At 44.0% G+C, this 27618-nt stretch overlaps 1 protein-coding gene across 1 annotated transcript in view; it reads left to right on the forward strand.

Annotated features, from left to right (window-relative positions):
• Positions 1 to 24140, forward strand: part of adarb1b (adenosine deaminase RNA specific B1b) — a 180163-nt gene extending 156023 nt beyond the window's left edge. The window contains exons 5-13 of the mRNA XM_039014175.1: positions 4192 to 4266; positions 8676 to 9601; positions 13407 to 13521; positions 13985 to 14153; positions 14425 to 14576; positions 15964 to 16132; positions 21598 to 21779; positions 23089 to 23267; positions 23530 to 24140. Coding sequence (XP_038870103.1) covers positions 4239 to 4266; positions 8676 to 9601; positions 13407 to 13521; positions 13985 to 14153; positions 14425 to 14576; positions 15964 to 16132; positions 21598 to 21779; positions 23089 to 23267; positions 23530 to 23706 — 2097 coding nt within the window. The 5' untranslated portion in view covers positions 4192 to 4238 and the 3' untranslated portion in view covers positions 23707 to 24140. The remainder of the gene's footprint in view (positions 1 to 4191; positions 4267 to 8675; positions 9602 to 13406; positions 13522 to 13984; positions 14154 to 14424; positions 14577 to 15963; positions 16133 to 21597; positions 21780 to 23088; positions 23268 to 23529) is intronic.
• The last annotated feature ends 3478 nt before the right edge of the window (positions 24141 to 27618 follow it).

The raw sequence follows: 27618 nt of genomic DNA on the forward strand, positions 1-27618 counted from the left end.
CTATTAAGTTACTCCTCCTCCTCTCAATCCCCCATCACTCAACCTCCATCAGCGTTTGGCTGGACTGTTTGCCTCCCGCTTTCTATCAACGGCAGGCCAGTCCTGCGCTCTCTGTTTTAGGAGAGATAATGATTCTCTTTTACCGGGAATAGGATTGCATTTTCTATTTCTCTTCCCTCCCTCCCCTCCTCTCCCTCCCCCCTTACCCTCTCGTCTGTTCCGGCGGCCGGGGCTCCATCCACGGAAGCGCCGCGCTATCACTCCACCGCAGAAAAAGCGAGGGATGAAAGACAAATCAAAACACCTTATTTCCCTCAGTCCCTCACGCTGTCGAGATTGAATTTGAGTTTTCTCATCTTTTCTCTCCCTCCCTTGGCCCAACCATCCACTCTGAAATACTTCTGAAACCAGCCACATTCACAACTTGTGGGATTGGGTATCGTTTGGGCATGAGGATTAAAACAGAGAGGAGCACAAAGCAAAAGAACTCAAACCCGACTGCATAGTGATCTACTTGTTCAGCCGCACATCTTTAGCGTTGAGACCGAGGGGTATTTCACTGACGTTAACATTGTTCTTTACCTAAATTGTTATGGCAATAGTTCTAGTTGTGTCATCAATTATTGTATCAATGACTCTCCTCCCTTATTTTCCATAGCCAGAGTGGACCACTGATATGACAGGATAATCACTGACACTAATTTGAATGCTAAAGGACATTCCATTGAATTGTAGAACTTTGGAATGAATTTCTCTTTAAAGAGCCACTGAACACAAATGATTGGCACGTGTGTGTTTCTGTTGCTTATTAGAAAAACAAGATTTCAGTCTTGGAGGTGTGTTTCCTGACCGATTCCGCGTTTGCTTAACGCGTTTGTCCCCCATGAGACACTGTAGACGCCGAAGCCTATTTCACTTTTTCAAAATACCCAGAATGAATCTAAGATAACTTAAGAAATCTGTAATTCATTTTGAGGTTTTTGCCGAGGATGTTTTAGTTGCGCATCTAACTAAGGTGTTTGGTGCAGTATTTCTCAAGTAAAAAAAAATGTGTGACGTGTTGTCTTCTATAAACAAAGTCGGAGCTGCTGGGCAGGTCTGTCTCACTGTCTATGCTATTGGATAGAGACCAATCACCGCAGCTGTTCACACCATGTTAATGGCAAATGGACATCATCAAATTAAAACCCAACCTTCATTTACCCGTTGTGACGCACGGATGTTCCAACCTCCGTTTTAGACAAGACTCATTTTATGACCAAATGTATCCTATTTACACTTTGTAGTCAGTTTTGACACTAGAATTAACTGCTTCTGACTTATATTGATGCCACATGGGCCATTTTCAAAGGGATGTGTTGCTTTTTAAACGCAGTCGCTGTTTAAATCTGGTATGGGAGTTGAGACCTGGTCAGGATACTCTCTATTTCAATAGCTTTAATAGCCATTGACCTGTGTGGAGCGGGGAAAAAGCAGCTGGTTAAATGCAGCCTATGTGAATTGACTGTGGGCAAACACAAAAGCAGCTGTGCTAATACTGGCTCTATCCAGGGCCCGAGCTGACCAGTTAGCACCCTGCTACCCTGGCCTGGCAACCTTCAGCTGGCTACTGAGGCATAAAGAGGCGCCGTTAATGTCCTAACAGACGTTTCCCTCAGATCATCTGCAGGCGACTAATTAGTTAGTTAGTCTAAATGACCACTGACCAGACAGGCTTCTGGTTCTGCCTTGGTGTTCACACAGCCCTAACTCACCACTGGATTTCATCCTCCCTTTCCCTCAGCCGGGTTTTTATGAACGCTGTAGATGCGCCGGTCGTAGATTGGATCCGATCTCATGGCCGCTAACCGATTCATGAGCCAAGAGGCGAGACGGCTCCGCGACCTCAAATCAAAAGCGACGGGTGCACGAGCCAGCCTAAATGGGCAAATCTACCAACCTGTAATATCCAAACAGGCATTTAACGCTCAGACCTTCGGGTGGAATAGAATAGATGGCGGGGAGGTGCAGGAAGCAAGGGGGGTCATTGAACGAAGGAAGGACACCTGGCTGTAGTTTGGCTAGGCTACCTGAGAGAAATGATCCCCCCCAACTAACCCCCTCCCAAACTCCTCTCACCCCCCCCCCCCCCCCTTTCATTTTCAATTATGGGGCGGAATATGAGTCTTTAATAGGGTAATAATTGTGCTAGCATATTTGCTGTCACCCACCATAAGCCAAGATTAATTAGGCCATTTAGTTTAGCTTAAGAAAGCGTCCGCTGTGAGGAATGGTGCATGGGACCAAGGCAGAGAGCTAGATTCAGCACAGTCTTCTCCCTATCATACGTCATCACAGCTCGCTCTCTCTCCTCTGGTTCGTCATGATTCCGGCACACCTGCTTCACTTTTCTTGTCTCTCCGCTGTTCTTGTCTGTAGTTTCAGAGTGACCGTGATCTTAGACTGCCTCTCAAATGCGTATGTGTGTTTCCTGTTCCATTCACCTTTTGACTACTAGGAAGTTATTTTAAAGGCCTGTGTCTGTGCAAGTTTCTGCGTATTTGTGTATTTTATACTATACTCTTGGAGAACTGGCTACTCGGGTGAATGGTGCTTGTTTAATAAAGTTAGATCAACGCTGAATCAATGTCTGCAAGATCACATAATTATATTTTTTATATTTTGTTCTAAATTTGTGATACACAGAATTTCCCCCTTAGGTTACATAGATGCCCCAAGACTGACAACCAGCACATTGGACTGGGGAAAACAAACTAGGTTACAGAAGAAAAATAATCCCATAAGAGAATGTGATTATTAACAAAGAGCCTTGTTTTCTAGACCAGAGACAAACTAACCACTCCCTTGGGTGTTGTCAAGATCGTTTGTTGAATAAATGGACCAAGGCGCAGCGTGCGTAGAGTTCCACATCTTTAATAATGAAACTCACAAAAAAAACAATAAAGGATAAACGATACGTGACGCAAATGCAGTGCTCACAGGCACTACACAAAAACAAGATCCCACAAACAACAGGTGGGAAAAGGCTGCCTAAATATGATCCCCAATCAGAGACAACGATAGACAGCTGCCTCTGATTGGGAACCATACCAGGCCAACAAAGAAATAGAAAACATAGATTGCCCACCCTTGTCACACCCTTACCTAACCAAATAGAGAATTAAAAGGATCTCTAAGGTCAGGGCGTGACAGGTGTTCATTATCTGGGCTATGTTCAAGATCAACACTACATCATTTAAGACTGAAATTGGAAGGTTGTTTCCAAATTTTACTGACGTAAACTTGGTGGCAATATTTTGGTAATATATTTAATATAATAAAATAAATCAGCAAATTTGGTAACAACCTTATGTCAAATGCTACGTCAATTAATTTAAAAGGTTCTGAAAACATTGTTTTTCTTCGTTTTTGAATGTCCTCAGAGTAATAAATAATGCCTGCTGATAGTAGATCATGTTCCTCTTGAGATATTTAGTGCTCACAGGTCACCCTTCCGTTCTACTGCGTATTCTTGGTCAACGACATAAAGATTTCAGTATGATCTGTGTATAGATTCCAGGTATTTCCTTGATGACTGATTGCCAAAAGCTGCATTCACCTGCAGAGAACCATCTCGCACAAATGCCAAGTGCATGAACCCAATTCTGCTCAGCTAGAAATCCATTGGCTTTGCTGTACTGTACAACTGTCTGTGTACTTTAGTGCATTTTCTACTGGAGGATAAATGGCTGTGTGTGTCACGCCCAACTAAAAGGCCTGTCCATGTCAATAGCTGTATATCTCCCGGCAGGCAGCTGGAAATGAGGTCTAATCGGACGGATATTAAAGTCACAATAGACTGCTCCCGACTATTACGACCTGTCAGCACCGGGCCCCTCTCTCTCCTCTCTCGCCCAGATTAGTTTCCACCTCTGAATATTTATACACTCACCGTAGGCTTAACCTGGCTGTGTCATTTTCATCTCACCACACCGGGTGTGTGTGTGTCTGTGTACATATGAATATTTTGATTTTTATACACTTTCAGCAGCCCCTGCCCGTAGGGAAGAGACCCTGACATTTCTCCAACATTTGGTCCCCTCTATTATAGTTATACTTGTTTGTGTGTGCACATGGGCCCGTGTGTTAGTTGTGGTGGAGACATCTAGGTTGAGTTTGACTGACCGTCCCTTCCTCTCGTGTTGTTCTCAGGTGGAGCCGGAGCCAGGCAGCCCCGGGCCCAGCAGAAGCTCTTCACCATGGACGTGGATGAAGAGGAGAACATGAGTGAGTCTGTCTGTCTGTCTCTTTGTCAAATTGTCTGTCTGTTCCCTTACCTGATCCCCTGCCTAGACACACACACACACACACACACACACAAAGGCCACACACGCACGAAGGACACACACACAGTGCATATACAAAACTGCAGAACTCGATATTCCCACCACAAAAAAACTTGAATAAATGTCCTTGGATTCAACTTATTGCTCTATGCACACCCTTAAAAAATCTTAGCCTCCCTCACATATTCAAATTTAATTGGACATTTTTGAAGGAATCTGAGCCCTGAGCTCCAGCAGCCATGCCGATGAATTGAGTGTCTGTCCCTACATCCCCACCACTCTGAACAGACAGAAGAAAATGGCTGCCTGCCCTATCCCAGGATTAAATGGATGGTTACCATTGTAGTCACTCACCGGTTTCACACTGAAGACCTCTGACAATGTAACCTTAGATCCTTCATTACAATCAGCCCGTTTCCGTATTTAGATTTCCCCTGATAAGCAGGTATGCAATGAAGTTCAATATCAATCCAAATCTTAGGGACATTTTTCCAGAACGCCAGCAACTGACTCAAGGCAGAGGGGAACATTTCATGGAGTTCTGATACTGGAACTGTTGTTGCATTATTTATCTCCAGACTTGTGAGACACTTTCAAGATAGCTACTGTACACACAAATATTGCTCTGAGCAATGGAAATGTGTAATTTACTTGAACACCAGGAACAGTTCATCTGTTTTTGTATACTCAGTCTTTGCTCACATTCATACCAGCTGCATGCCAGTTTGAAAAACAGTGTTCCAAACATACCCACGGATATTCTCACTGACATTCAAGATACTGTACATTGAGAGAGGCGTAAACCTAAAAAGATGATGAAAGTACTCCACTGAAATCGACGAGACGTTTAAGTCTTCTGTAGCTATACCGCAATAAAAGTCATTAAATATTAATTGACTCATCAAGTCAGCAATTTCATGTAATCCCATGACCACTCCTTTTAGCACTACCAATCTTACTATGAACAATTCTTTGAACAATTCTCTGAAATGAATCCATCCATCAAAATAGATGAGAATGTCACCTCTCCGTGCTATATTTCGTGTGATAATTTTCACAACCTGCTCCTGTCAGATTCCCTTCTTTTTAGAAAATGGCAAAAGCCACTTCTTCATTTTACAGTATTCATGCCTTTGGGTCATTCTCCTTTGTACTTATTTCCACAACCATTCCTCACACACCCTTGTTAAGATTTCTTCCTTGTGCATGGTTACCCCACAGTCCATTATTCTGTACTCAATGTGTCAATGACACTCCCCACTTCAAGACCTCCCACTCAAACACATCCATGTTACACTAATATACAGTTGAAGTCGAAGTTTACATACACTTAGGTTGGCGTCATTAAAACTCGTTTTTCAACCACTCCACAAATTTCTTGTTTACAAACTATAGTTTTGGCAAGTCGGTTAGGACATCTACTTTGTGCATGACACAAGTCATTTTCCCAACAATTGTTTACAGACAGATTATTTCACTTATAATTCACAGTATCACAATTCCAGTGGGTCAGAAGTTTACATACACTAAGTTGACTGTGCCTTTAAACAGCTTGGAAAATTGCAGAAAATGATGTCATGGCTTTAGAAGCTTCTGATAGGCTAATTGACATAATTTCTCCCAGCGAGTCAATTGGAGGTTTACCTGTGGTTGTATTTCAAGGCCTACCTTCAAACTAAGTGCCTCTTTGCTTGACATCATGGGAAAATCAAAAGAAATCAGCCAAGACCTCAAATAAAAATTGTAGTCCTCCACAAGTCTGGTTCATCCTTGGGAGCAATTTCCAAACGCCTGAAAGTGCAACGTTCATCTGTACATACAATGGTACAAAGGTATTAACACCATGGGACCACGCAGCCGTCATACCGCTCAGGAAGGAGACGCATTCTGTTCTGTCTCCTAGAGACGAACGTACTTTGGTGCGAAACGTGCAAATCAATCCCAGAACAACAGCAAAGGACCTTGTGAAGATGCAGGAGGAAACGGGTACAAAAAAGAGTCGTATATCGACATAACCTGAAAGGCCGCTCAGCATGGAAGAAGCCACTGCTCCAAAACCTGCAAAGACTACGGTTTGCAACTGCACATGTGAACAAAGATTGTACTTTTTGGAGAAATGTCCTCTGGTCTGATGAAACAAAAATAGAACTGTTTGGCCATAATGACCATCGTTATGTTTGGAGGAAAAAGGGGGATGCTTGCAAGATGCAGAACACCATCCAAACCGTGCAGCATGGGGGTGGCAGCATCATGTTGTGGGGGTGCTTTGCTGCAGGAGGGACTGGTGCACTTCACAAAATAGATGGCATCATGAGGAGGGGAAATTATGTGGGAAATTATGTGGATATATTGAAGCAACATCTCAAGACATCAGTCAGGAAGTTAAAGCTTGGTTGCAAATGGGTCTTTCAAATGGACAATGACCATTGTATACAATAATACTTCCAAAGTTGTGTCAAAATGGCTTAAGGACAACAAAGTCAAGGTATTGGAGTGGCCATCACAAAGCCGCTGACCTCAATCCTATAGAAAAGTAGTGGGCAGAACTGAAAAAGCGTGTGCGAGCAAGGAGGCCTACAAACCTGACTCAGTTACACCAGCTCTGTCAGGAGGAATGGGCCAAAATTCACCCAACTTAAGTTAAACAATTTAAAGGCAACGCTACCAAATACTAGTTGAGTGTATGTAAACTTCTGACCCACTGGGGATGTGATGAAAGAAATAAAAGCTGAAATAAATTATTCTCTCTAATATTTCACATTCTTAAAATAAAGTGGTGATCCTAACTGACCTAAGACAGGGACTTTTTACTATGATTAAATGTCAGGAGTTGTGAAAAACAGAGTTTAAATGTATTTTGCTAAGGTGTATGTAAACTTCCGACTTCAACTGTATATATTAATGCACATATGTAGACATATTGCATTTTGAGTGGCACACAAGTGCACATTATAAGGATAATATGTATTAGTCTATGTATATATATATATATATATATATAAGAGAATTGGGAAACACGTGAGAGCAGGATTCCTATGTTTTGTCTTGCTTCTGGGATGCATTTTAGTATGCAGAAACTTGACGAACATCGCCACCTGTCAGAAGCTAAGGATTCTGTGTTGTTCAGAAGTCGTTGGAAACCCCAACAGAGCCTCCGAAGAGCTCTGATCTCACAATCTCAGAAACCTTTAGCCTCTTATGTAGTTCATCTCGTTTGAAAATGCGTTAATATACTATTTTGGGGTTTCATATTTTTATTTTCTTAAGTAGCGCTCTGTGTTACCAAGAGGCAAGTAACAGATATCATAGAAATGAGGTTGTATAAAGATGACATGAGTGGATCTAAAAGCGCTCTGATACTGGCACCAAATCTCAGGTTGGACCCTGCCATCCTTGTCAGACTTTGTTGGTCTTGCCGGAATGTGTCCTTTTTCCTTGCTGTTTTTCCCCCCTCCTTTTCTTTCCTCTCTGCCTGCATCTTATGATACCCAAACTCCACCTCACACTCTTCCCTGCACCCTCCATCCTCCAACTAAACCCTTTCATTTGCACTGCCGGTTCTCTCTCCCCTGAGTACCGAAAGGAGTAACCTATCAAGCCTTTGCTGGAGGATGTTATAAATGAAAATTTTGCCAACATTCCATCCACTTTGCCAACAGGACCTGGTGATGTGTGCTCCTTACAATATTCTAGAGCTGCAATTCCACTATTATGAGAGCTAAAGCACTAGCTCAGCACTGTAGGATATAGCGCCAACCTATCATTAAAGCAGAAAGAACAGGTCATAACATCTGCCCGTAAAGTAAAGATCAGTGTGTACATATGCATGTGTGCGTACCCCAACTCTTCCACATCTTTCTGCCTGACCCCTCCCTAAACTGACAAATATTAACCAAAACCCTCCCTGACAAAAAAGGCCAGGAAACGCAAATAGTTCTCTCTTATGTAGAGGGAGGAACTCACTGTTTTTGTTGTTATTCTGGCCTGATTTTTACAATATTTCCACATCACTGATTTCCCCATTGATGTAATAATTGCATGTATTATATAGATGAAATCCCTCTTGCCATGTTATAAAATCCAAGAATGTACTGTCCTATCAATATTACAATTTATATTTATGACATGTGCTTCAGGCTATTTTTCTCAAACGTAATTTCTAAATGGATTTTCCTTTTAGATGTATGTTTGATCCTTTGTTAAATGTATTATCAGTTAAGCCTCCCTACCAAATAAAGATAACACACATCACCAGGTCAGTTCCAAAGAGTGATATAGGAATCTATACATTTTACATTTACAAGATCCTGCAACGAAGGCGTTGTAAGTTACTCTTTCTGGGCACCGCAGGTTCGAGCAGCACCGACGTTAAGGAAAACCGTAACCTGGACAACGTCTCCTCCAAAGAGGGGGCAGCTGTAGGCGAGCAGCTTCCCAATGGCAGTGGCGGGGGCAGCAGGAAGCGCCCCCTAGAGGAGGGCAACAATGGCCACACGCTGTCCAAGTTCCGGGCCAAGAAGCGTAAGAAAACACCGGGCCCGGTTCTACCAAAGAATGCCCTTATGCAGCTGAATGAAATCAAGCCGGGGCTACAGTATAAGCTGCTGTCTCAAACAGGTCCGGTCCACGCTCCCGTGTTTGTCATGACCGTTGAGGTCAATGGGCAACTGTTCGAGGGCTCAGGTCCGACTAAGAAGAAGGCCAAGCTGAATGCGGCAGAGAAGGCCCTGCGCTCCTTTGTCCAGTTCCCCAACGCCTCCGAGGCGCACCTGGCAATGGGCCGGACACTGACAGTCAACACGGACTTCACATCCGATCAGGCCGACTTCCCAGACATGCTCTTCAACGGGTTTGAGACGCCCGCACCACCCGAGGACTCCTTTTACCTGGGATCCAATGGCAGCGGCTCCTTAAACTCGCTGGGAGAGTATCCCCTGCCCTCCACGCCAGGTGCTAACCTTGCCCAGGCGCCATTGCCCCCTCCCTCCTCATTCACCTCAAACTCGAGCGGAAAGAATCCCGTCATGATCCTCAACGAGCTGAGGCCGGGCCTCAAGTACGACTTTGTGTCGGAGAGCGGTGAGAGCCACGCCAAGAACTTTGTCATGCAGGTGTCGGTGGACTCACAGCAGTTTGAGGGCTCTGGACGAAACAAGAAGCTGGCCAAGGCCCGGGCCGCCCAGGCAGCCCTCTCAGCCCTCTTCAACATGCAGCTGGACCAGACACCCTCCCGACAGCCCATCCCCAGAGAGGGACTGCAGCTCCACCTACCCCAGGTAAGAGCCCAAATTTAGGTCACTCTGAACAAGCCAACTCTGCCCCCAGTCAAGGCCCTTTTTAAAACAGGACATAGAACATAGAATCTGCAGTCGCTGACCATTTTTAATGGGAAAGAGTGTTTTATACTCTACATGTAATGTTTTCAGGAACTGAGCAAAGGCATCAGAGCTTCCCCAGAAGCCAAAACACTTATGCAAGGCTTTCTCAAACACTGTTGTGATTTGGGATTTTTAAATGGGAGTGCATTACACATTTAGGAATTCCTGGATATGTTTTGGTCAAAGAAAGCAATCTGCTGAGAATTTCAGTGTTTGAGAATAGTTCTTATGTCATATTTTAAACTGGGAAAACGTTCAATAGGCTTATGTAGTTTTAAAGCTCTGAGGACACAGAGGTATTTTCACTACTGGAATGAACAATATCCCTCTCTTGTTGATTTCAGTTAGATATCCTTTTGAGATATTACAAACGACAACATCCGAAAGCCTTTTAAACGCAATGCCTTTGAGCTAATCTAAAGAATCCCAGTATCAGTCGCATGCCTTCACTACCTCCATATCTTGAAATATTTTCTTTCTGAAGTCCCCACTGGAACGTTTACTTCTCTCTTGCCAATCATCGCTGGGTTTGACATTCATTGAAAATGAAGATGAAATGATCAGGCGCGACGGATGATGGAAGATGAGACGGGAGATGAAAATGTGCGGCGCTTCAACAGTGAAATACTTGTGTGTACATGCGAGACATCTATTTACACATCTCCTAATTGGGCTCCCCTAATCGGCAGCTCAGAACACCAGGCGATATCATACCTCTATCTTATTTAGCATCGCCTTTTTTAGTTGTGTTGGGGGGGGGAAAACAGTATTGACTGTCCAGGCTATTTCTTACCTAGATGTGAGACCTATTCAAGTTGATGCACTGTCAGGGGTTCTCCGAGTTTAGAGTTAGGGTTAATTCCATAGGAAACTTGAAATACAGTTATTTCAGTTAAGTCATGTTTTACGTCACTTGTTAGCCTAAATAAAAGCGCTATTTCTGAAGATGTTGTTTTTAACACTCTTGTATGGAGAAACACTTTCGATATCGAATGTGATTTTGCTTCAAATGTAATATGATGATGCGGTGCTACTCACACGTTGTTGTGGGAGAGAGCTGGGTCTAGGGCTTGAGACTGCGGTTCGGGCTAGGGATCAGTGACGGTTTATTGGGGTGTTGTAGCTGGAAGTCAGACTGCATCTAGATCCACTCCCTCCCTTAGGCTGGATTTGCACTCCACTAGGCGTGCTCCGTAACCACTTTGTGACTTTCACACGGAGGGCTCCACACTGAGTTTTGCTACTTGGAATGCTTGGTGGAGTGTAAACCCAGGCTTAAAGGTGCTCAAAGAAGGTCTCCCTTTCCAAAGACTGTCAATATTCTAGCGCTGGTTCAGTTTTATATGAATTGGGGGGTGAGGATGGGGGATTGGTGTGGGATTTTTTCCCATCACAGAAGTGACCGTCAAAGTCGTGCCAGTGTGTGCAGAGATAGTGCCGTCTGGACAGGAAAGCAGCTTGTGGGGCACACTGTCAACGGCTTCAATTGTCCTTTCCCCCCCGAGGAACATTTCCCGCTTTCTTTATTTACTCTCCCTCCACTTGTCATCGGTCTGCTTCCTTCAACCCGGCAGCTCGTGTCAACGATGCTGCACCCGCTAATTGGTCTATTAATTCTCTGTCGGTTAATATTTATTAAATGTACCTTCAACCCAGCTGAAGCGGTTGCTCCATATGGACAGGGCTAATTGGAAAATCAGGAAAACATGAGTGATAGAGTACTCTGTTTTTTATTGCCAGATTGGAATTGTTTCACTGTTTTTGGCTGGCTGTTTTGTCCCACGACGGATAACACAGACGTCCACACGTTTCTGTGCTGCCTGCAACCAATTCCCAGAAGTCAAATTATCCCACTCCAACCGGGTGACTCTGAAGTACCGGGGAAGTAATATTTGGACTAATCTTTTTAATTTGTGCCTATTCAGCCGTCGCCTCTCCTTGGCTGTAATCATTTTCCTTTTTATTAGTAAATGGATAAAAGCGAGCAAAAGGAACGGCCACTGTCAAGGAAAAGAGATGTGTTAAGTCCATTCGAGGCCCCTGCTGAGATTCGATTCTATATATGCCGACTGTATAAGACTTTTGGCTCAAATGAGGACAACTCACATTTCTGTCCTTAATATTCTTCACCATGTTTTTGTCAGTGAAAGGGTAAGTGGATTTTCTTTTCATGTGGCGAAGGGAACCACATGCTAAAAACAACTAGATGTACTTCAGCCTCAATCCAGTTTTATTGCATTGCTTTTTAAGTTATTTTCTCTTTAGGCAGAACACTACATGACCAAAAGTATGTGGACAGCTGCTCGTCGAACATCTCATTCCAAAATCATGGGCATTAATATGGAGTTGGACGCCCTTTTGCTGCTAAACAGCCTCCACTCTTCTCGGAAGGCTTTCCACTAGACGTTGGAACATTGAAAAGGGGACTTGCTTCCATTCAGCTACAAGAGCATTTGTGAGGTCGGGCACTGATGTTGGGCGATTAGGCCTGGCTCACAGTCGGCGTTCCAATTCATCCCAAAGGTGTTCGATGGGGTTGAGGTCAGGGCTCTGTGCAGACCAGTCAAGTTCTTCCACATCAATCTCAACAAACCATTTATGTATGGACCTGGCTTTGTTCACAGGTGCATTGTCATGCTGAAAGAGGAAAGGGCCTTCCCCAAACTGTTGCCACAACGTTGGAAGCACAGAATCGTCCAGAATGTCATTGCATGCTGTAGTGTTAAGATTTTCCTTCACCGGAACTAAGGGGCCTAGCACGAACCATGAAAAACAGCCCCAGACCTTTATTCCACATCCACCAAACTTTACAGTTGGCACTATGCATTGGGGCAGGTAGCGTTCTCTGGTCATTCTGCCAAACCGGATTCGTCTGTCGGACTGCCAGATGGTGTGATTCATCACTTCAGAGATGGCTTTTTCACTGCTCCAGACTCCAATTGCGGCGAGCTTTACACCACTCCAGCCGATGCTTGGCATTGCGCATGGTGACCTTAGGCTTGTGTGATGCTGCTTGGCCATGGAAATCCATTTCATGAAGCTCCCGACAAACAGTTCCTGTGCTGACGTTTGGAACTTGGTAGTGAGTGTTGCAACCAAGGACAGACGATTTTTACGTGCTTCAGCACTCGGCGGTCCCGTTCTGTGAGCTTGTGTGGCCTACCACCTCGCGGCTGAGCTGTTGTTGCTCCTAGACGTTTCCACTTCACATTAACAACACTTACAGTTGACCGGGGCAGCTCTAGCAGGGCAGAATTTTTTTTAACTGACTTGTTGGAAAGGTGGCATCCTATGACGGTGGGTGCCATGTTAAAAGTCACTGAAAGTCTTCAATATGGCCATTCTACTGCCAATATCTGTCTATGGAGATTGCATGGCTGTGTGCATGATTTTATACACCTGTCAGCAAAGCCGAATCCGCTAATTCAAGAGGTTTCCACATACTTTTTTGTATATAGTGTATGTGAATACACTGACAGGTGACGACTAGTGCTTGAGGGTGTCTACTCTGCTTAGTAAGTCCACATGGCTGACTCTGGCATGTGTGCGTGTGGTGGAATATGATGAAGTTGCTGCTAGATGCTGATCTTAGGTTTAAGTTAGAGCTTTGATGTTTAAGGATTTGGGAAGGATAAACTCATTCCAAACAGGCAGCCTCTACCTGAAGCTTGTGCTTGTTGTGTTGCGTGTCTCACCTCTACAGGTTCTCGCCGACGCCGTCTCTCGCCTGGTGGTGGACAAGTTCAGCGAGCTGACAGACAACTTCACCTCGCCCCACGCGCGACGGAAAGTCCTGGCGGGAGTCGTCATGACAACAGGTACGCTTTGTCACTCCGCCTAATGGGAACTTGACGTTCTCCACCCTCGGAGCGTTGCTGTTGCCGTCGAACAGTACACCACTAGATTTGTACAGACCATAAAACCCCAGCCATACTGTCTGCAGGAGGCTAATGTGTGTAGATGGGAGGAAATGAATCTTCTTAGCACCACCTGTCAATCAGGGTGCACCTCAAAATCTTCCTTTTGAGGGGTCCATGTCCATGACTGATGCTGCTGTTTATCATTGGCTATGTTAGCCTAATTTTCCTCATACAATTTACAAAAATGTAAATTCACGAGTACACACATGCACATATTTCTAAAAGCCTACATGTCCCTTATCAAAAATACAATAAAATGTCAATGAAATGGCATAATGATAGAAAAGTATCACCAATAAACACAAATGGCTTTTATTGAATGTAAAGGTGAATTTTGAACCTCTCTGATCCCCACCCCCAGGCACGGACGTGAAAGAGGCCCAGGTGATCTGCGTCTCCACGGGCACCAAGTGCATCAACGGCGAGTACATGAGCGACCGCGGCCTGGCGCTCAACGACTGCCACGCAGAGATTATCGCCCGCCGCTCGCTCGTCCGGTACCTCTACGCCCAGCTGGAGCACTTCCTGAGGTGAGAAGTTAGGCCATATGAAAACACAAACACACAAAATGGCTCCCATTTTGAATTAGAGTTTGTTTGTTGAAGCCTTCAGGGGGACATGGAAGTCCTAGTAAAAGTTGAATTTGTATTTAGTCGTAAAATTCACGGTTCACGGTTGCAATGTTGCTTCAATTGCAGCATGGCATTCCTTTTTTTGTTCTTGCTTCAGCTGATTTCTTTTAGTTTTTGTTTTCTGTGACATTTGGAGCCACTGCCAACCCCTTCACCCTCTGTCTCCTAGCAACAACAAGGAGGAGCAGCAGAAGTCCATATTCATGCGCTGTGACAAGCGTGGCTACCGGCTAAAGGACAACGTCCAGTTCCACCTCTACATCAGCACCTCGCCCTGCGGAGATGCGCGCATCTTCTCGCCGCATGAGGCCGGCATGGAAGGTATGAGGCGCACCCTCCTCCCCGCTTACCTGTGACACTAGTAGATGTTACCAAACCTCTTGCTGACCCTTCTTGTGCCACAATGTACAATGATGGCATGATTCCTGCCTTCTTCATCAGGTGCATATGTCTGGCTATCCGGCGCCTGCACAATGCTTTTCGATGTGAATGCGTTCTGCCCTTAAGTTTATATGAAGCCTAATTATCTTCTACTCATTGATACATTTGTGATACGCCCTCATATAAACACGGAAACAGCATTTCCGACCATACGCTTCTTGTTCTTAACCGAATGCAATTCGCTGAACTATCTCTTAAATGCAAGGCTTATTGTGATTCACTCATTGATTCCATATGACTGTAAGCTTATAATGCCAATGGCTTAAATTCCGATGCTAAGTGAACATGTACATATAGGGCCGTCCCATTAGTTTTGGTGGCATGACATCTTTAGTGACCTTGTCCCATGTGACAGCCAGACTCAATCAACCCCCACGTCAACTCAGTCTCCATTCCCCTCACTTAGCTGGCTGACACATTTTTTAAATGTAATCTTACGCTTGTTGAGAATTCCATATCGGAGCTTGTTTATTTTATTCAATTAACTCCTGTATGTTTTCCTCTTATGCCTGGTTTCATTTAATTAGAATTTAATTTTGAATGTCCAAATGCGCATTACAAACCCATTTCAACAAGTCTATTAATTAGTGGGTCTTTGTCCATGTCTCCTCTCTCTCTCTCTCTCTCTCGCTCTCTCTCTCTGTCTCTCTCGCTCTCTCTTGCTCTCGCTCTCTCTCTCGCTCTCTCTCGCTCGCTCTCTCTCTCTGATTACTCACCCTCTTAATATGTCACATATAAATGCTTCTGTCACATTGTTTCCCGGCATACGCAAAAACACAAAAGGAAATACCCTTGTACAATTAGTCAGTGGATTGATTTGGCTTGTTAGCCTTTTGAATTACTTTCCAACATGTAGAAATGCTGTGATTAATCCAATGAAGTTGTATTTAAAGTTATTGTCTTTTGTATCCTTCGCACTGTCGAGATGATTTGGTGTCACATGCCCTAGAAGACCACATTGGAAACAAGTATCTTGACTTTTTTGTGTATGTATCCTCAACAATTTTGGTATATGCATCTTTTGCCTGGTGTAATATTTTATGCATTTTAAATTGTCAAATTAAATTAAATCTACTGTGTTAAGAGTCTACAGGCGGCCAGGATCGCTTATATATTGCTGGTAGTGATCATTAATGGCTTATTGACCACATTCATGAAAATGTTGATTTTTATGTGATACATTTGAAAGAAAATACAGAAACTTACAGAAACTGGTTTAGGGTTAATCCATTCATCCCTCTGTCTTTTCCTTGTCCCCCTCCCACAGACCAAGGAGACCGCCACCCCAACCGGAAGGCACGGGGCCAGCTGAGGACCAAGATAGAGTCTGGGGAGGGGACCATCCCTGTGAGGACCAGCAACACCATCCAGACATGGGATGGGGTGCTGCAGGGCGAGAGGCTGCTCACTATGTCCTGCAGTGACAAGATCGCAAGGTAACATGGCCTTGTGTCCCCTTTCGGTATCCTTTTCACCACATATCCTCCTCCAAAGCCGGCAAGATTGTGAGACACCATGTATGAGTGGTGTGGTTCAGTTTGTTTCAATTCAACAATTGAATTGGACATTAAACAGAGTTTATATGAATTTGACTCTAATTCTTGCCCAATATTTGCACTTGGAAGTGCAAACCTTACAGTCAGTAAGCTGCTGTTGTGGTAGATACAGCTATAGTATATAACCAGAGTTAGGCTATTGGTGTCTGTGTTAAGGTGTCCGTTAAGTTGATATTAGTGCAGGGTGCGGATTCACCCATAAAGTTACGGTGGTGTCTGCCAATGTGTGCTGTGGTAATGTCACGGAAGGAGACAGATAAAGAGGTGTCGAGACACACACATACAGACAAGCTCACATACACACATGCACACACTGTCTTCCTTCAGTGTGCTGTGACAGCGGGCTCTGGCATATCTACCCGCTACCCCAAAGAACTTCACCTACACACACAAGAACACACACACACACACACAAGCAAACACATGCACATACACACATATCATGTATTGATGTAGAGTATCTATCAGCCACTTCCACCCATATAGCAGACTCAGCGTTGCCTCTTTAATGCATATGAATCACTGATGTATATTAACCCTGTATTGCTGATTCTATGTATTGGCCAGTGAGAGGCTTTGAAGCCACCGGTCGGCCATATTGGCACTCCCCAGAAGAAGCTGGGTCATTTCTAGATCGCATACAGCTTTTGTCAAATTTGACGTCAAAAGTTGAATTATTTTTTATATTTTAGATAACCCTAACCCTTTTCCTAACGTTAACCTAATTATCCTTACCTGCTACTACGTTAATTCTCCTAACCTTCTGTGTAAGTAAATTTTGACAAAAGCTGTATAACTTCTAGACTAAACCAAGAAGCAGGTTTTGAATGGAATTCTACAGTATTTCAAGTAAATGTTTCAAGGACAAAATTACATGTATTTAAGTATGTTTTTGTTGTAGTGGAGACAGTAACATTAGTACTTTCAACAAATTATACTTTACGGAAAATATTTATATGTATTTCTTAATATTTTATTTTTATGTTAGCTCACATAACATAATTATGCATTAAGGTGTCTGTAATAGAATAAAAATGGCAAAAACAAATGTTACATTAATAAATGCATTTCTATAGCTTCCAAAATATTTTTTACAATGGTGGGGATGTGTCAAGATGGAGGCACGGTGGCTTTAAAACAGCGCCCTCTGACAGTCATCTAGTGTACATATAAATCATTGATAGGAAAGGCTTAATGCTTGATTAATAACGGTTTGGTCAAACTAGTTCTTGATGTACTTCTGTAATTGCAATCATTTAGTGTGTTTTTAGCTAGTTTTGTTAAGATTGGCCTATGATAGAGTACAGAAATTGCATCCAAGTACAACAATAATATTGTACAAATTATTAATGGAGGATTGCAAAGTTGCGTATTGGCCTGGTTTTCTAGAGCAGTTAGTTGTTTAATACAGTACCAGTCAAAATTTTGGACACCTACTTATTCAAGGGTTTTTCTTTATTTTTACTATTTTCTACATTGTAGAATAATAGTGAAGACATCACAACTATGAAATAACACAAATGGAATCATGTAGTAACCAAAAATTGTTAAACAAATCAAAATATATTTTATATTCTTCGAAGTAGCCACCCTTTGCCTTGATGACAGCTTTCACACTTTTGTCATTCTCTCAACCAGCTTCATGAAGAATGCTTTTCCAACAGTCTTGAAGGAGTTCCCACATATGCTGAGCACTTGTTGGCTGCTTTTCCTTCTCTCTGCGGTCCTAACTCATCCCAAACCAGTCACCCAACCTCAATTGGGTTGAGGTCGGGTGACTGTGGAGTCCAGGTCATCTGATGCAGCACTCCATCACTCTTTTTCTTGGTCAAATAGGGCTCCTGAGTGGCGCAGCGGTCTAAGGCACTGCATCTCAGTGCTAGAGGTGTCACTACAAATACCCTGGTTCGAATCCAGGCTGTATCACAACCGGCCGTGATTGGGAGTCCCATAGGGCGGCGCACAATTGGCCCAGCGTCGTCCGGGTTTGGCCGGTGTAGGCCGTCATTGTAAATAAGAATTTGTTCTGAACTGACTTGCCTAGTTAAATAAAACAAATAAATAAAAATAGCCCTTGCACAGCCTGGAGTTGTGTTTTGGGTCATTGTCCTGTTGAAAAACAAATGATAGTCCCACTAAGCGCAAACCAGATGGGATGGCGTATCGCCGCAGAATACTGTGATAGCCATGCTGGTAAAGTGTGCCTTGAATTCTAAATAAATCCCGGACAGTGTCACCAGCAAAGCCCCCCCACACCATCACACTTCTTCCTCCATGCTTCACGTTGGGAACCACACATGCGGAGATCATCCGTTCACCTACTCTGCGTCTTGCAAAGACATGGTGGTTGGAAGCAAAAATGTCAAATTTGGATTCATCAGACCAAAGGACAGATTTCCACCAGTCTAATGTCCATTGCTCATGTTTCTTGGCCAAAGCAAGTCTCTTCTTCTTATTGGTGTCCTTTGGTAGTGGTTTCTTTGCAGCAATTCGTGAAGGCCTGATTCACGCAGTCTTCTCTGAACAGTTGAGATGGGTTGAGATGTATCTGTTACTTGATCTCTTTATTTGGGCTGCAATCTGAGGCTGGTAACTTTAATGAACTTATCCTCTGCAGCAGAGGTAACTCTGGGTCTTCCTTTCCCGTGGCGGTCCTCATGAGAACCAGTTTCATCATAGCGCCTGATGGTTTTTGCGACTGCACTTGAAGAAACTTTCAAAGTTGACTGATTGTCACGAACCGGCTCAAAGCCCGTAACAAAAGGGAGACAACACGGAGATAAGGAATAACAAAATATATTTATTAACTAAGTACAATATACAATGGTGTGTGTAATCAGTAATCAGTAGTGTAAGTGAGTGTTTTGCATGCATGAATGTGATAATGCAGGGTGTTGAAAGGTGCTAAAGCAAACAACCAAAAACCACCAAGATAAACAACAACATCTGTAAAGGTGTCTGCATGGAGAGAGTCTCTTCCGTGAATGGGGAAGTGGTGTATTTATCCTATGACACAGCGGGCCCAGGTGTTTCCCATGTAGCTGACAACCCTCCCAACTCCGCCCACCGGCATCCTAATAAGGAAACAAGAACAAAGAGAGAGTGGGAGGGTCGTCACACTGATCTTCAAGTTTTAAAGTTATGATGGACTGTCATTTCTCTTTGCTTATTTGAACTGTTCTTGCTATAATATGGACTTGGTCTTTTACCAAATTGGGCTATCATCTGTATACCACCCCTACCATGACACAACTGATTGACGCAAACACATTAAGAAGGAAAGTAATTCCACAAATGCCTTTTAACAAGGCACACCTGTTAATTGAAATGAATTCCAGGTGACTACTGTACCTCATGAAGCTGGTTGAGAGAATGCCAAGAGTGTGCAAAGCTGTCATCAAGGCAAAGCGTGGCTACTTTGAAGACTCTCAAATATTTGTTTAACACTTTTTTGGTTACTACATGATTCCATATGTATTATTTAATAGTTTTGATGTCTTCACTATTATTCTACAATACAAAAAAAATTATAAAGAAATAAAAACCCTGGCATGATTAGGTGTGTCTAAACTCTTGACTGGTACTGTAGGTGATAGCACTTAGTGTCTAGTAGTTATCCTGTATATCCCACTTTGTTCAGGCCCAGTCTTATTTGATTCAGGCTATATCAGGGGCAGCTGAATTGATGGGGTCCAACCCAGGTGTTTTCGCAGTCAGCCCACGACCCTGCTCACTGTCCACAGTCAAGGCACAGCTATCTATCCCTCCCCATTAATGTACGATGCAATCTACTCCGTAACTCTCCCTCCTAGTCCCTTCCTCCAATTTCAATGCCAACAGGAGTGTCACACCTAATGTTTTTGAGAAAGCATTAATGGCCTTGCTATTATACAATGTAACTCTAAAAGTCAAAAGAAAACGAGATGACAGTATGCAGGTAGCATGTGCACTAACAGCTAACCTAGCTCATAGCCCGATTAGAGCAAGGCATAGAAAGTGTCCCCACTTTACAGCACAGACAGACTACCCTCCATTTGTTCTCTACACAACAGGTCCTCTCCTAACATAACCATTGCAACAAAATGGTGAGGGGGAAAAAATGCCCCTCCTGCCATCTCTTCCTGTACGAATGATTAATGACTCGGCGATGGCTATTTACCTAAATGCACTAGCGTTGTTTGACTTAGCCCTGCAATTTCAGTGTGTTTTTTACACCTTTCTCCTTGGATTACATGGCCTGCCCAGCGGCGCTAAGGCACACGATGGAGGTCTAGTTTACGGCTCCTTCCCTCCTGTTCCTGGCTCATTAGAAGTGTTACTCTCCAGAGTTGCTTTTTCTTTGATAAAGCAACTGATTGTGAAGGCCCTCAAAAGCCCCAATCACTTGAGCTTGATCGCCACTCTCCCTTTAAAACACTCAAGTTTGTGTGTGTGTGTGTGTGTGTGTGTGTGTGTGTGTGTGTGTGTGTGTGTGTGTGTGTGTGTGTGTGTGTGTGTGTGTGTGTGTGTGTGTGTGTGTGTGTGTGTGTGTGTGTGTGTGTGTGTGTGTGTTTTTGGAAAAGAGCAGTGGTATGTTTTATCTGATTATGTTTTTTGATTGTGCACCCCAGAGCCTCCATGGCCACTGAGTTTAGCTTCTATCATAAGGGGCAAAATCACGTAAATCAAATAAGGTGGGTGGGTGGAGGGACTGAACAACAGTATTGATACAGTCCAACTATCAACCCCCCGTTGCATATGGAAGACGTCCCTGCCGGGGGGGCTACTGGAAAATGAGTGGTCTCCTAGACTCATGTCTGACTGCGATTCTAGTCGGTGGCTTAATTTCACACACTCTCACACACACACTGCCTCGGGTCAGAAGGAGACAGGAGAGGCAGTTATCAAAGCTGTTTGTCAGGGTCTTGTTTCTGTCATCTGGTAATGGTCTGCCTTGTGTGTGTCCTTTTCGAAATTGTCGCTCTCCAAGGCAATTGGTATAGCTTCATAGAGCGTGTGGAAGGAAATGTATGGGAAAGATGGGACAGCTAATGTAACAACATAGAATGTAGGGTGAAATAAATGGAATTGGATAGTTCCGAGTCAGAGCAGCCATTCCTGTGTGTGTGTGTGTGTGTGTGTGTGTGTGTGTGTGTGTGTGTGTGTGTGTGTGTGTGTGTGTGTGTGTGTGTGTGTGTGTGTGTGTGTGTGTGTGTGTGTGTGTGTGTGTGTGTGTGTGTGTGTGTGTGTGTGGATGCGCATTTGTGTGTGTGTACCTTTTTTCTGTGTCTTTATGCGTGCGCACTTGTACGTACGCATGTGTGTATGTGTGTGTGTACTTATGCGTGTGTGTCCCTCTGCTGCAGATGGAACGTGCTGGGCATCCAGGGCTCTCTGATGAGCTACTTCACGGAGCCCATCTACTTCTCCAGCATCATCCTGGGCAGCCTGTACCATGCCGACCACCTCTCCCGGGCTATGTACCAGCGCATCGCCGACATCGAGGACCTGCCCCAACAGTTCAGCCTCAACAGGCCTCTACTGAGCGGTCAGTACCCTCACCTTTAAACCTTGACTCCTTTACTTCTTTGTCTACGGTGTCTACGGTAAATACCCAGCAGGACCGTGGGTAATCACATAGATGGGTCTCCTACCGTAGTCTTATTGAAACACTGCAGTTGTCATCTGAGGTGACATTTACTTACCCTTCCTGTGTGAGTTTGGATAACTTGATGCCCTTTGTGCCAAATCGGTGGAATCCATGCAACCATTTGTTATAAGGTCAGATCTGTTTAGATACTCTCAACATGTTTATTCGACTCCAGGCTTTTTCTTTGTGATATTTCATTATATATCCCTTTGTCAAGTTGTTTTGTGGCATTTGTAACCGGCTATGCGTTCTATAGCACATACACCTAAAAGAATGTGCATTCCCCCTTCCATCCCACTGTCCAAACCACCTCCTACACCTGTTGTCAGGGTAGGGGCTAAGGCAGGGTGAGGGCTACCTAGTAACAGCATATTGTCCTTTATTTTCCATTGCACGGCTCTTTGAAATGTTTTGCTATGGTGTGCCTGAATGAACATGGCCCTGATCTCCCTCCAGATCTCACACAAAAGCAATAGCTGTCCCAACTGGTGCGCTCAACTTCCTTCTCGCCTACCTTACCCTCTCTCCTCTTCCTCCTCCTCTCTGTCCCCTCCGATGACTCCCTGAACTGCAGGTAAAGAGATAATGGGAGGGTTATTAACTTTTCTTCCGCTTTAGGGAGTTTTGCCGTGAAGGAGCTTTGCGCTGTGGACGCTCAGCATTTAGCCCTTTAAATCATAATCCCCCAGCCAGGCAGCCCAGTGCACTGCAGAAGAGAAAGGAACCGAGGCGTTTAACACCCTCCGCTGAAAGAAGGATTTATGCCTCCAATCTATCTTCTCTCTAGGCCCCTGCTTGGAGGAGCACATGTACTGTAATAGAGGCTTTATCCCAAACACACTAGGTGGACATTGCAGCATCATGTTTCGATGGGTATTTTGTTAACGTACAAAGACTTGCGACTTTGACCCGCCGTGCCCTCGCTTGTGGAGCAAAGGCTTGAGTTAACCACGATGAGAAGCCTTCACCAAAACCTGAAGAGTCATATGTTTTCTTTCAGAGTGAATGCCTTGCTCTCAGAAGGATAAAAGCGGGCATGAGTCACATTTGCGGTTGGTTAGACTTGCGTGCTTGCTTTTAGAAAAGGGAGTTAACTTTCAGAGTTAATGCCTAGGCTCGTCATTGAATCCCATTGGCTCAGACTTGCGTGCTCACTGTTAGAAGGTGGAGTTAGAGCTGCTGAGTGAGTGGCTATCTGTGATTCCAGGCATCAGCAACGCAGAGGCGAGGCAGCCGGGCAAGGCGCCCAACTTCAGTGTGAACTGGGCAGTGGGCGACCAGGCGCTGGAGGTCATCAACGCCACCACGGGCAAAGACGACATGGGGCGCGCCTCGCGCCTCTGCAAGCACGCCCTCTACAGCCGCTTTATTCGCCTGCACTCCAAGGTACGGAATGGTTCCACACACACACACACACACACACACACACACACACACACACACACACCACAAGGGCTCTCCTTGAATTAGTGTTTATGACTATCAGCACTACTCACAGAGGGTGTGTGCAGCGCAACACATTAAGACCAGCTGGAGCACAGATCAAGTGGTTGTACGTTTATGCACTGTACAAGTTGCTCCTCAATATCCTATTCAAAGTAGTCTTCTGCTTATCTCAACATCTGTTTTGCTCCCCTCCCCACGCCAGTTGTCATCCACACTGAGGATCAAGGTGTCCAAGCCCAGCTCGTACCACGACGCCAAGGAGGCGGCTGTAGAGTACCACAACGCCAAGCAGACGCTGATCAAGGTCTTCCACAAGTCGGGCCTGGGGGCCTGGGTGAAGAAGCCCATCGAGCAGGACCAGTTCTCCCTCAACTCCTGATCGGGCAATTAGGGGGGAACGTCTTCACTCAACCCACTGCACCCCAACCCCCTCTCTAGACCTGAGAGAGGCTCTTCGAAACTACCAGCCACTGAGACTTCACGTGTGTGTGCGTGCGTGCGTGCGTGTGTGTGCGTACATGCGTGTGTGTGTGTATGTTTGTCTGAGTGTGTGAGAAATAATGCACGTGGTTCTGGCCACCTCCCTCCGTCCAAATCACTCTGCTCTCATTCCTCATCGCTGTGACGTCATCACTTGCTGTGTCTGTCTGTTTGTTTTAAACCAACTAAAATTCAAATACCTTTTTATGTCCTTATGGAAATAAAAATGTATGGTATTTTAAACTGGAATCCTATTTAGTAGTTGTTTTTTGTTTGTAAGACTTTACATGAGGTTGTCCATATACCATGTAGTTACTATATAAGTACTTCTGTAACTAGAATGTACAATGATTGGCCGGATTCCATTTCTGTTATTCAGTTAAATGTAATTACACTAGGAAACTCAAATGCCGTATGACGTCATGCTATATTTTTTACGTATTGTGAGATTTGACCTTTTTCTTTTCCTATTTTATTACATTCTTGCCCCTGTATTAAAAGCACATACAGTGGGGAGAAGAAGTATTTGATACACTGCCGATTTTGCAGGTTTTCCTACTTACAAAGCATGTAGAGGTCTGTAATTTTTATCATAGCTACACTTCAACTGTGAGAGACGGAATCTAAAATCCAGAAAATCACATTGTATGATTTTTAAGTAATTAATTTCCATTTTATTGCATGACATAAGTATTTGATACATCAGAAAAGCAGAACTTAATATTTGGTACAGAAACCTTTGTTTGCAATTACAGAGATCATACGTTTCCTGTAGTTCTTGACCAGGTTTGCACACACTGCAGCAGGGATTTTGGCCCACTCCTCCATACAGACCTTCTCCAGATCCTTCAGGTTTCGGGGCTGTCGCTGGGCAATACGGACTTTCAGCTCCCTCCAAAGATTTTCTATTGGGTTCAGGTCTGGAGACTGGCTAGGCCACTCCAGGACCTTGAGATGCTTCTTACGGAGCCACTCCTTAGTTGCCCTGGCTGTGTGTTTCGGGTCGTTGTCATGCTGGAAGACCCAGCCACGACCCATCTTCAATGCTCTTACTGAGGGAAGGAGGTTGTTGGCCAAGTTCTCGCGATACATGGCCCCATCCATCCTCCCCTCAATACGGTGCAGTCGTCCTGTCCCCTTTGCAGAAAAGCATCCCCAAAGAATGATGTTTCCACCTCCGTGCTTCACGGTTGGGATGGTGTTCTTGGGGTTGTACTCATCCTTCTTCCTCCGAAGACGGCGAGTGGAGTTTAGACCAAAAAGCTATATTTTTGTCTCATCAGACCACATGACCTTCTCCCATTCCTCCTCTGGATCATCCAGATGGTCATTGGCAAACTTCAGACGGGCCTGGACATGCGCTGGCTTGAGCAGAGGGACCTTGCGTGCGCTGCAGGATTTTAATCCATGACGGCGTAGTGTGTTACTAATGGTTTTCTTTGAGACTGTGGTCCCAGCTCTCTTCAGGTCATTGACCAGGTCCTGCCGTGTAGTTTTGGGCTGATCCCTCACCTTCCTCATGATCATTGACGCCCCACGAGGTGAGATCTTGCATGGAGCCCCAGACCGAGGGTGATTGACCGTCATCTTGAACTTCTTCCATTTTCTAATAATTGCGCCAACAGTTGTTGCCTTCTCACCAAGCTGCTTGCCTGTTGTCCTATAGCCCATCCCAGCCTTGTGCAGGTCTACAATTTTATCCCTGATGTCCTTACACAGCTCTCTGGTCTTGGCCATTGTGGAGAGGTTGGAGTCTGTTTGATTGAGTGTGTGGACAGGTGTCTTTTATACAGGTAATGAGTTCAAACAGGTGCAGTTAATACAGGTAATGAGTGGAGAACAGGAGGGCTTCTTAAAGAAAAACGAACAGGTCTGTGAGAACCGGAATTCTTACTGGTTGGTAGTTGATCAAATACTTATGTCATGCAATAAAATGCAAATTAATTACTTAAAAATCATACAATGTGATTTTCTGGATTTTTGTTTTAGATTCCGTCTCTCACAGTTGAAGTGTACCTATGATAAAAAATTACAGACCTCTACATGCTTTGTAAGTAGGAAAACCTGCAAAATCGGCCAGTGTATCAAATACTTGTTCTCCCCACTGTAGGTCATGATGCTAAATACTCATCCAAAATGGCGGTTACAGTCATTGAATCATCATTCATTTTAAAATATTCTCTTGTGAACATTTTACGCTTATTTATTTATTTGGATGACGTTGTTGGTCATTGAAACCATTCCCATTCCTAGTCCATACTTGAACAGGGGCCCTGGTGGAGGCTGTCGGTGATTCCTCTCCAGTCCTTTGGCCTAGGGAGTGTAGGGGATTGGGTAGGCGCTGCACGTTTTTTTCTTATTGACTTAAGCCATGGCTTTGCATGGGAACTGTCTCCGAGGTCTGCAGAGCTGATTTGGTAGGGAACCACCAGGATCTCCTCGAGTGAATTTTGAATGCCAGCATCTTATTTCTGCACAGGCAGCTTCAACTCATTTTTCTCTCTTTGTATGTACTTGTTTTTGGGGAGGGAGGGGCTTTGTTTTTAGAATTGCAACTTTTGACTTTTTCTTTTTTGAGGATTGAAGGATTGCACTGCAACTGAATAATGACAGGAATTAAGTCTTTCCGTCAATGACACTGCATAGGAGCTACATTGCACCTTCATAAGCACGAGCCTCATGGACATTATGCATCCATGCCCTGGGCATTTATAAATGCTTATGTTAACAACCTCAGTTTGATATGTCATGGTCATGCTACACAATACAAGTAAGGTGACATAACACATCTTGTGTCAATCTGGGGTTGTTAGGAAGGTGTAAAGTAGTCCATATGTCATGTCATTCATAGAGAGCTGGGAAGAGCTTATGTCATCATTTAAATACCTTTTAAAGGCCCAATGCAGCCGTTTTTATATCAATATCAAATCATTTCCGGGTAACAATTAAGTACCTTACTGTAAAGATTTTTTTTTAACAAAAAAGCAAGAATTTTGTTGGGCTTTCTGGGAGTAAACTAGCTGTTATTGGCAGAGAGGTTTGGAACTCTCTTTGTTATTGGTCTATTAACCAATTTACAGCATGTGATGTCACCATGGAAAGCCAAAACTCCCACCCATGCAAACCTGCTGATTAAAAAGTCCTGTGTAGATTGTATTTTCAACCAGCAACTATCAGGAAATAACACTGATCAACATTTTTTCACACTTTTCTAGTGTTAGTTTAATCAGCTGTTGTACAAAATGATATAAAACACAGGAAAAACTGCACTGGGCCTTTTAAAGGCAACACGAATGCTGATTGCTCATTGTGTGAGTAAACTTCCAAGGGAACACAAAGAAACGCATGAGAGTTTTTACAAAGTTGCGTTTGGTACCACCCACCCACCAAATGACCAATCTGTGTATGCTCACTCCAAGTCCTATTGGTCCATATACCTGGGTCTTCTATAAGCCCTCTTCTCCACTGTCTGCCGTGTGCTAATCTTTTCTATTTCAACTATTTCTACAACGTGATAAACTCTGGATGCCAGTAATGACAACTTGCTACTGTATTACCTGTGTGTTCTCTCTTATAGACTGGTCATATACCTGTAATATCAGCATTGTACATTTGTTTATTATTGAACGTTGTGCGTTGCACTTGATGGCCAGTGACAAACCACAATTTGAACCAACACGCTGCAAAGGGATTGATATTATGAGATATTCTTTACTTAGTGTATTTTTATATCCAATATATTTGATTCAAAACAGCAGGGGAAGGGTGTTTGGTTTGAGTCCCAGCATTGTGTGTGTCGTGTGTATGTCTA

Source organism: Salvelinus namaycush, chromosome 19, assembly GCF_016432855.1.
Source record: "Salvelinus namaycush isolate Seneca chromosome 19, SaNama_1.0, whole genome shotgun sequence".
In the NCBI taxonomy this organism is placed as follows: Eukaryota; Metazoa; Chordata; class Actinopteri; order Salmoniformes; family Salmonidae; genus Salvelinus; species Salvelinus namaycush.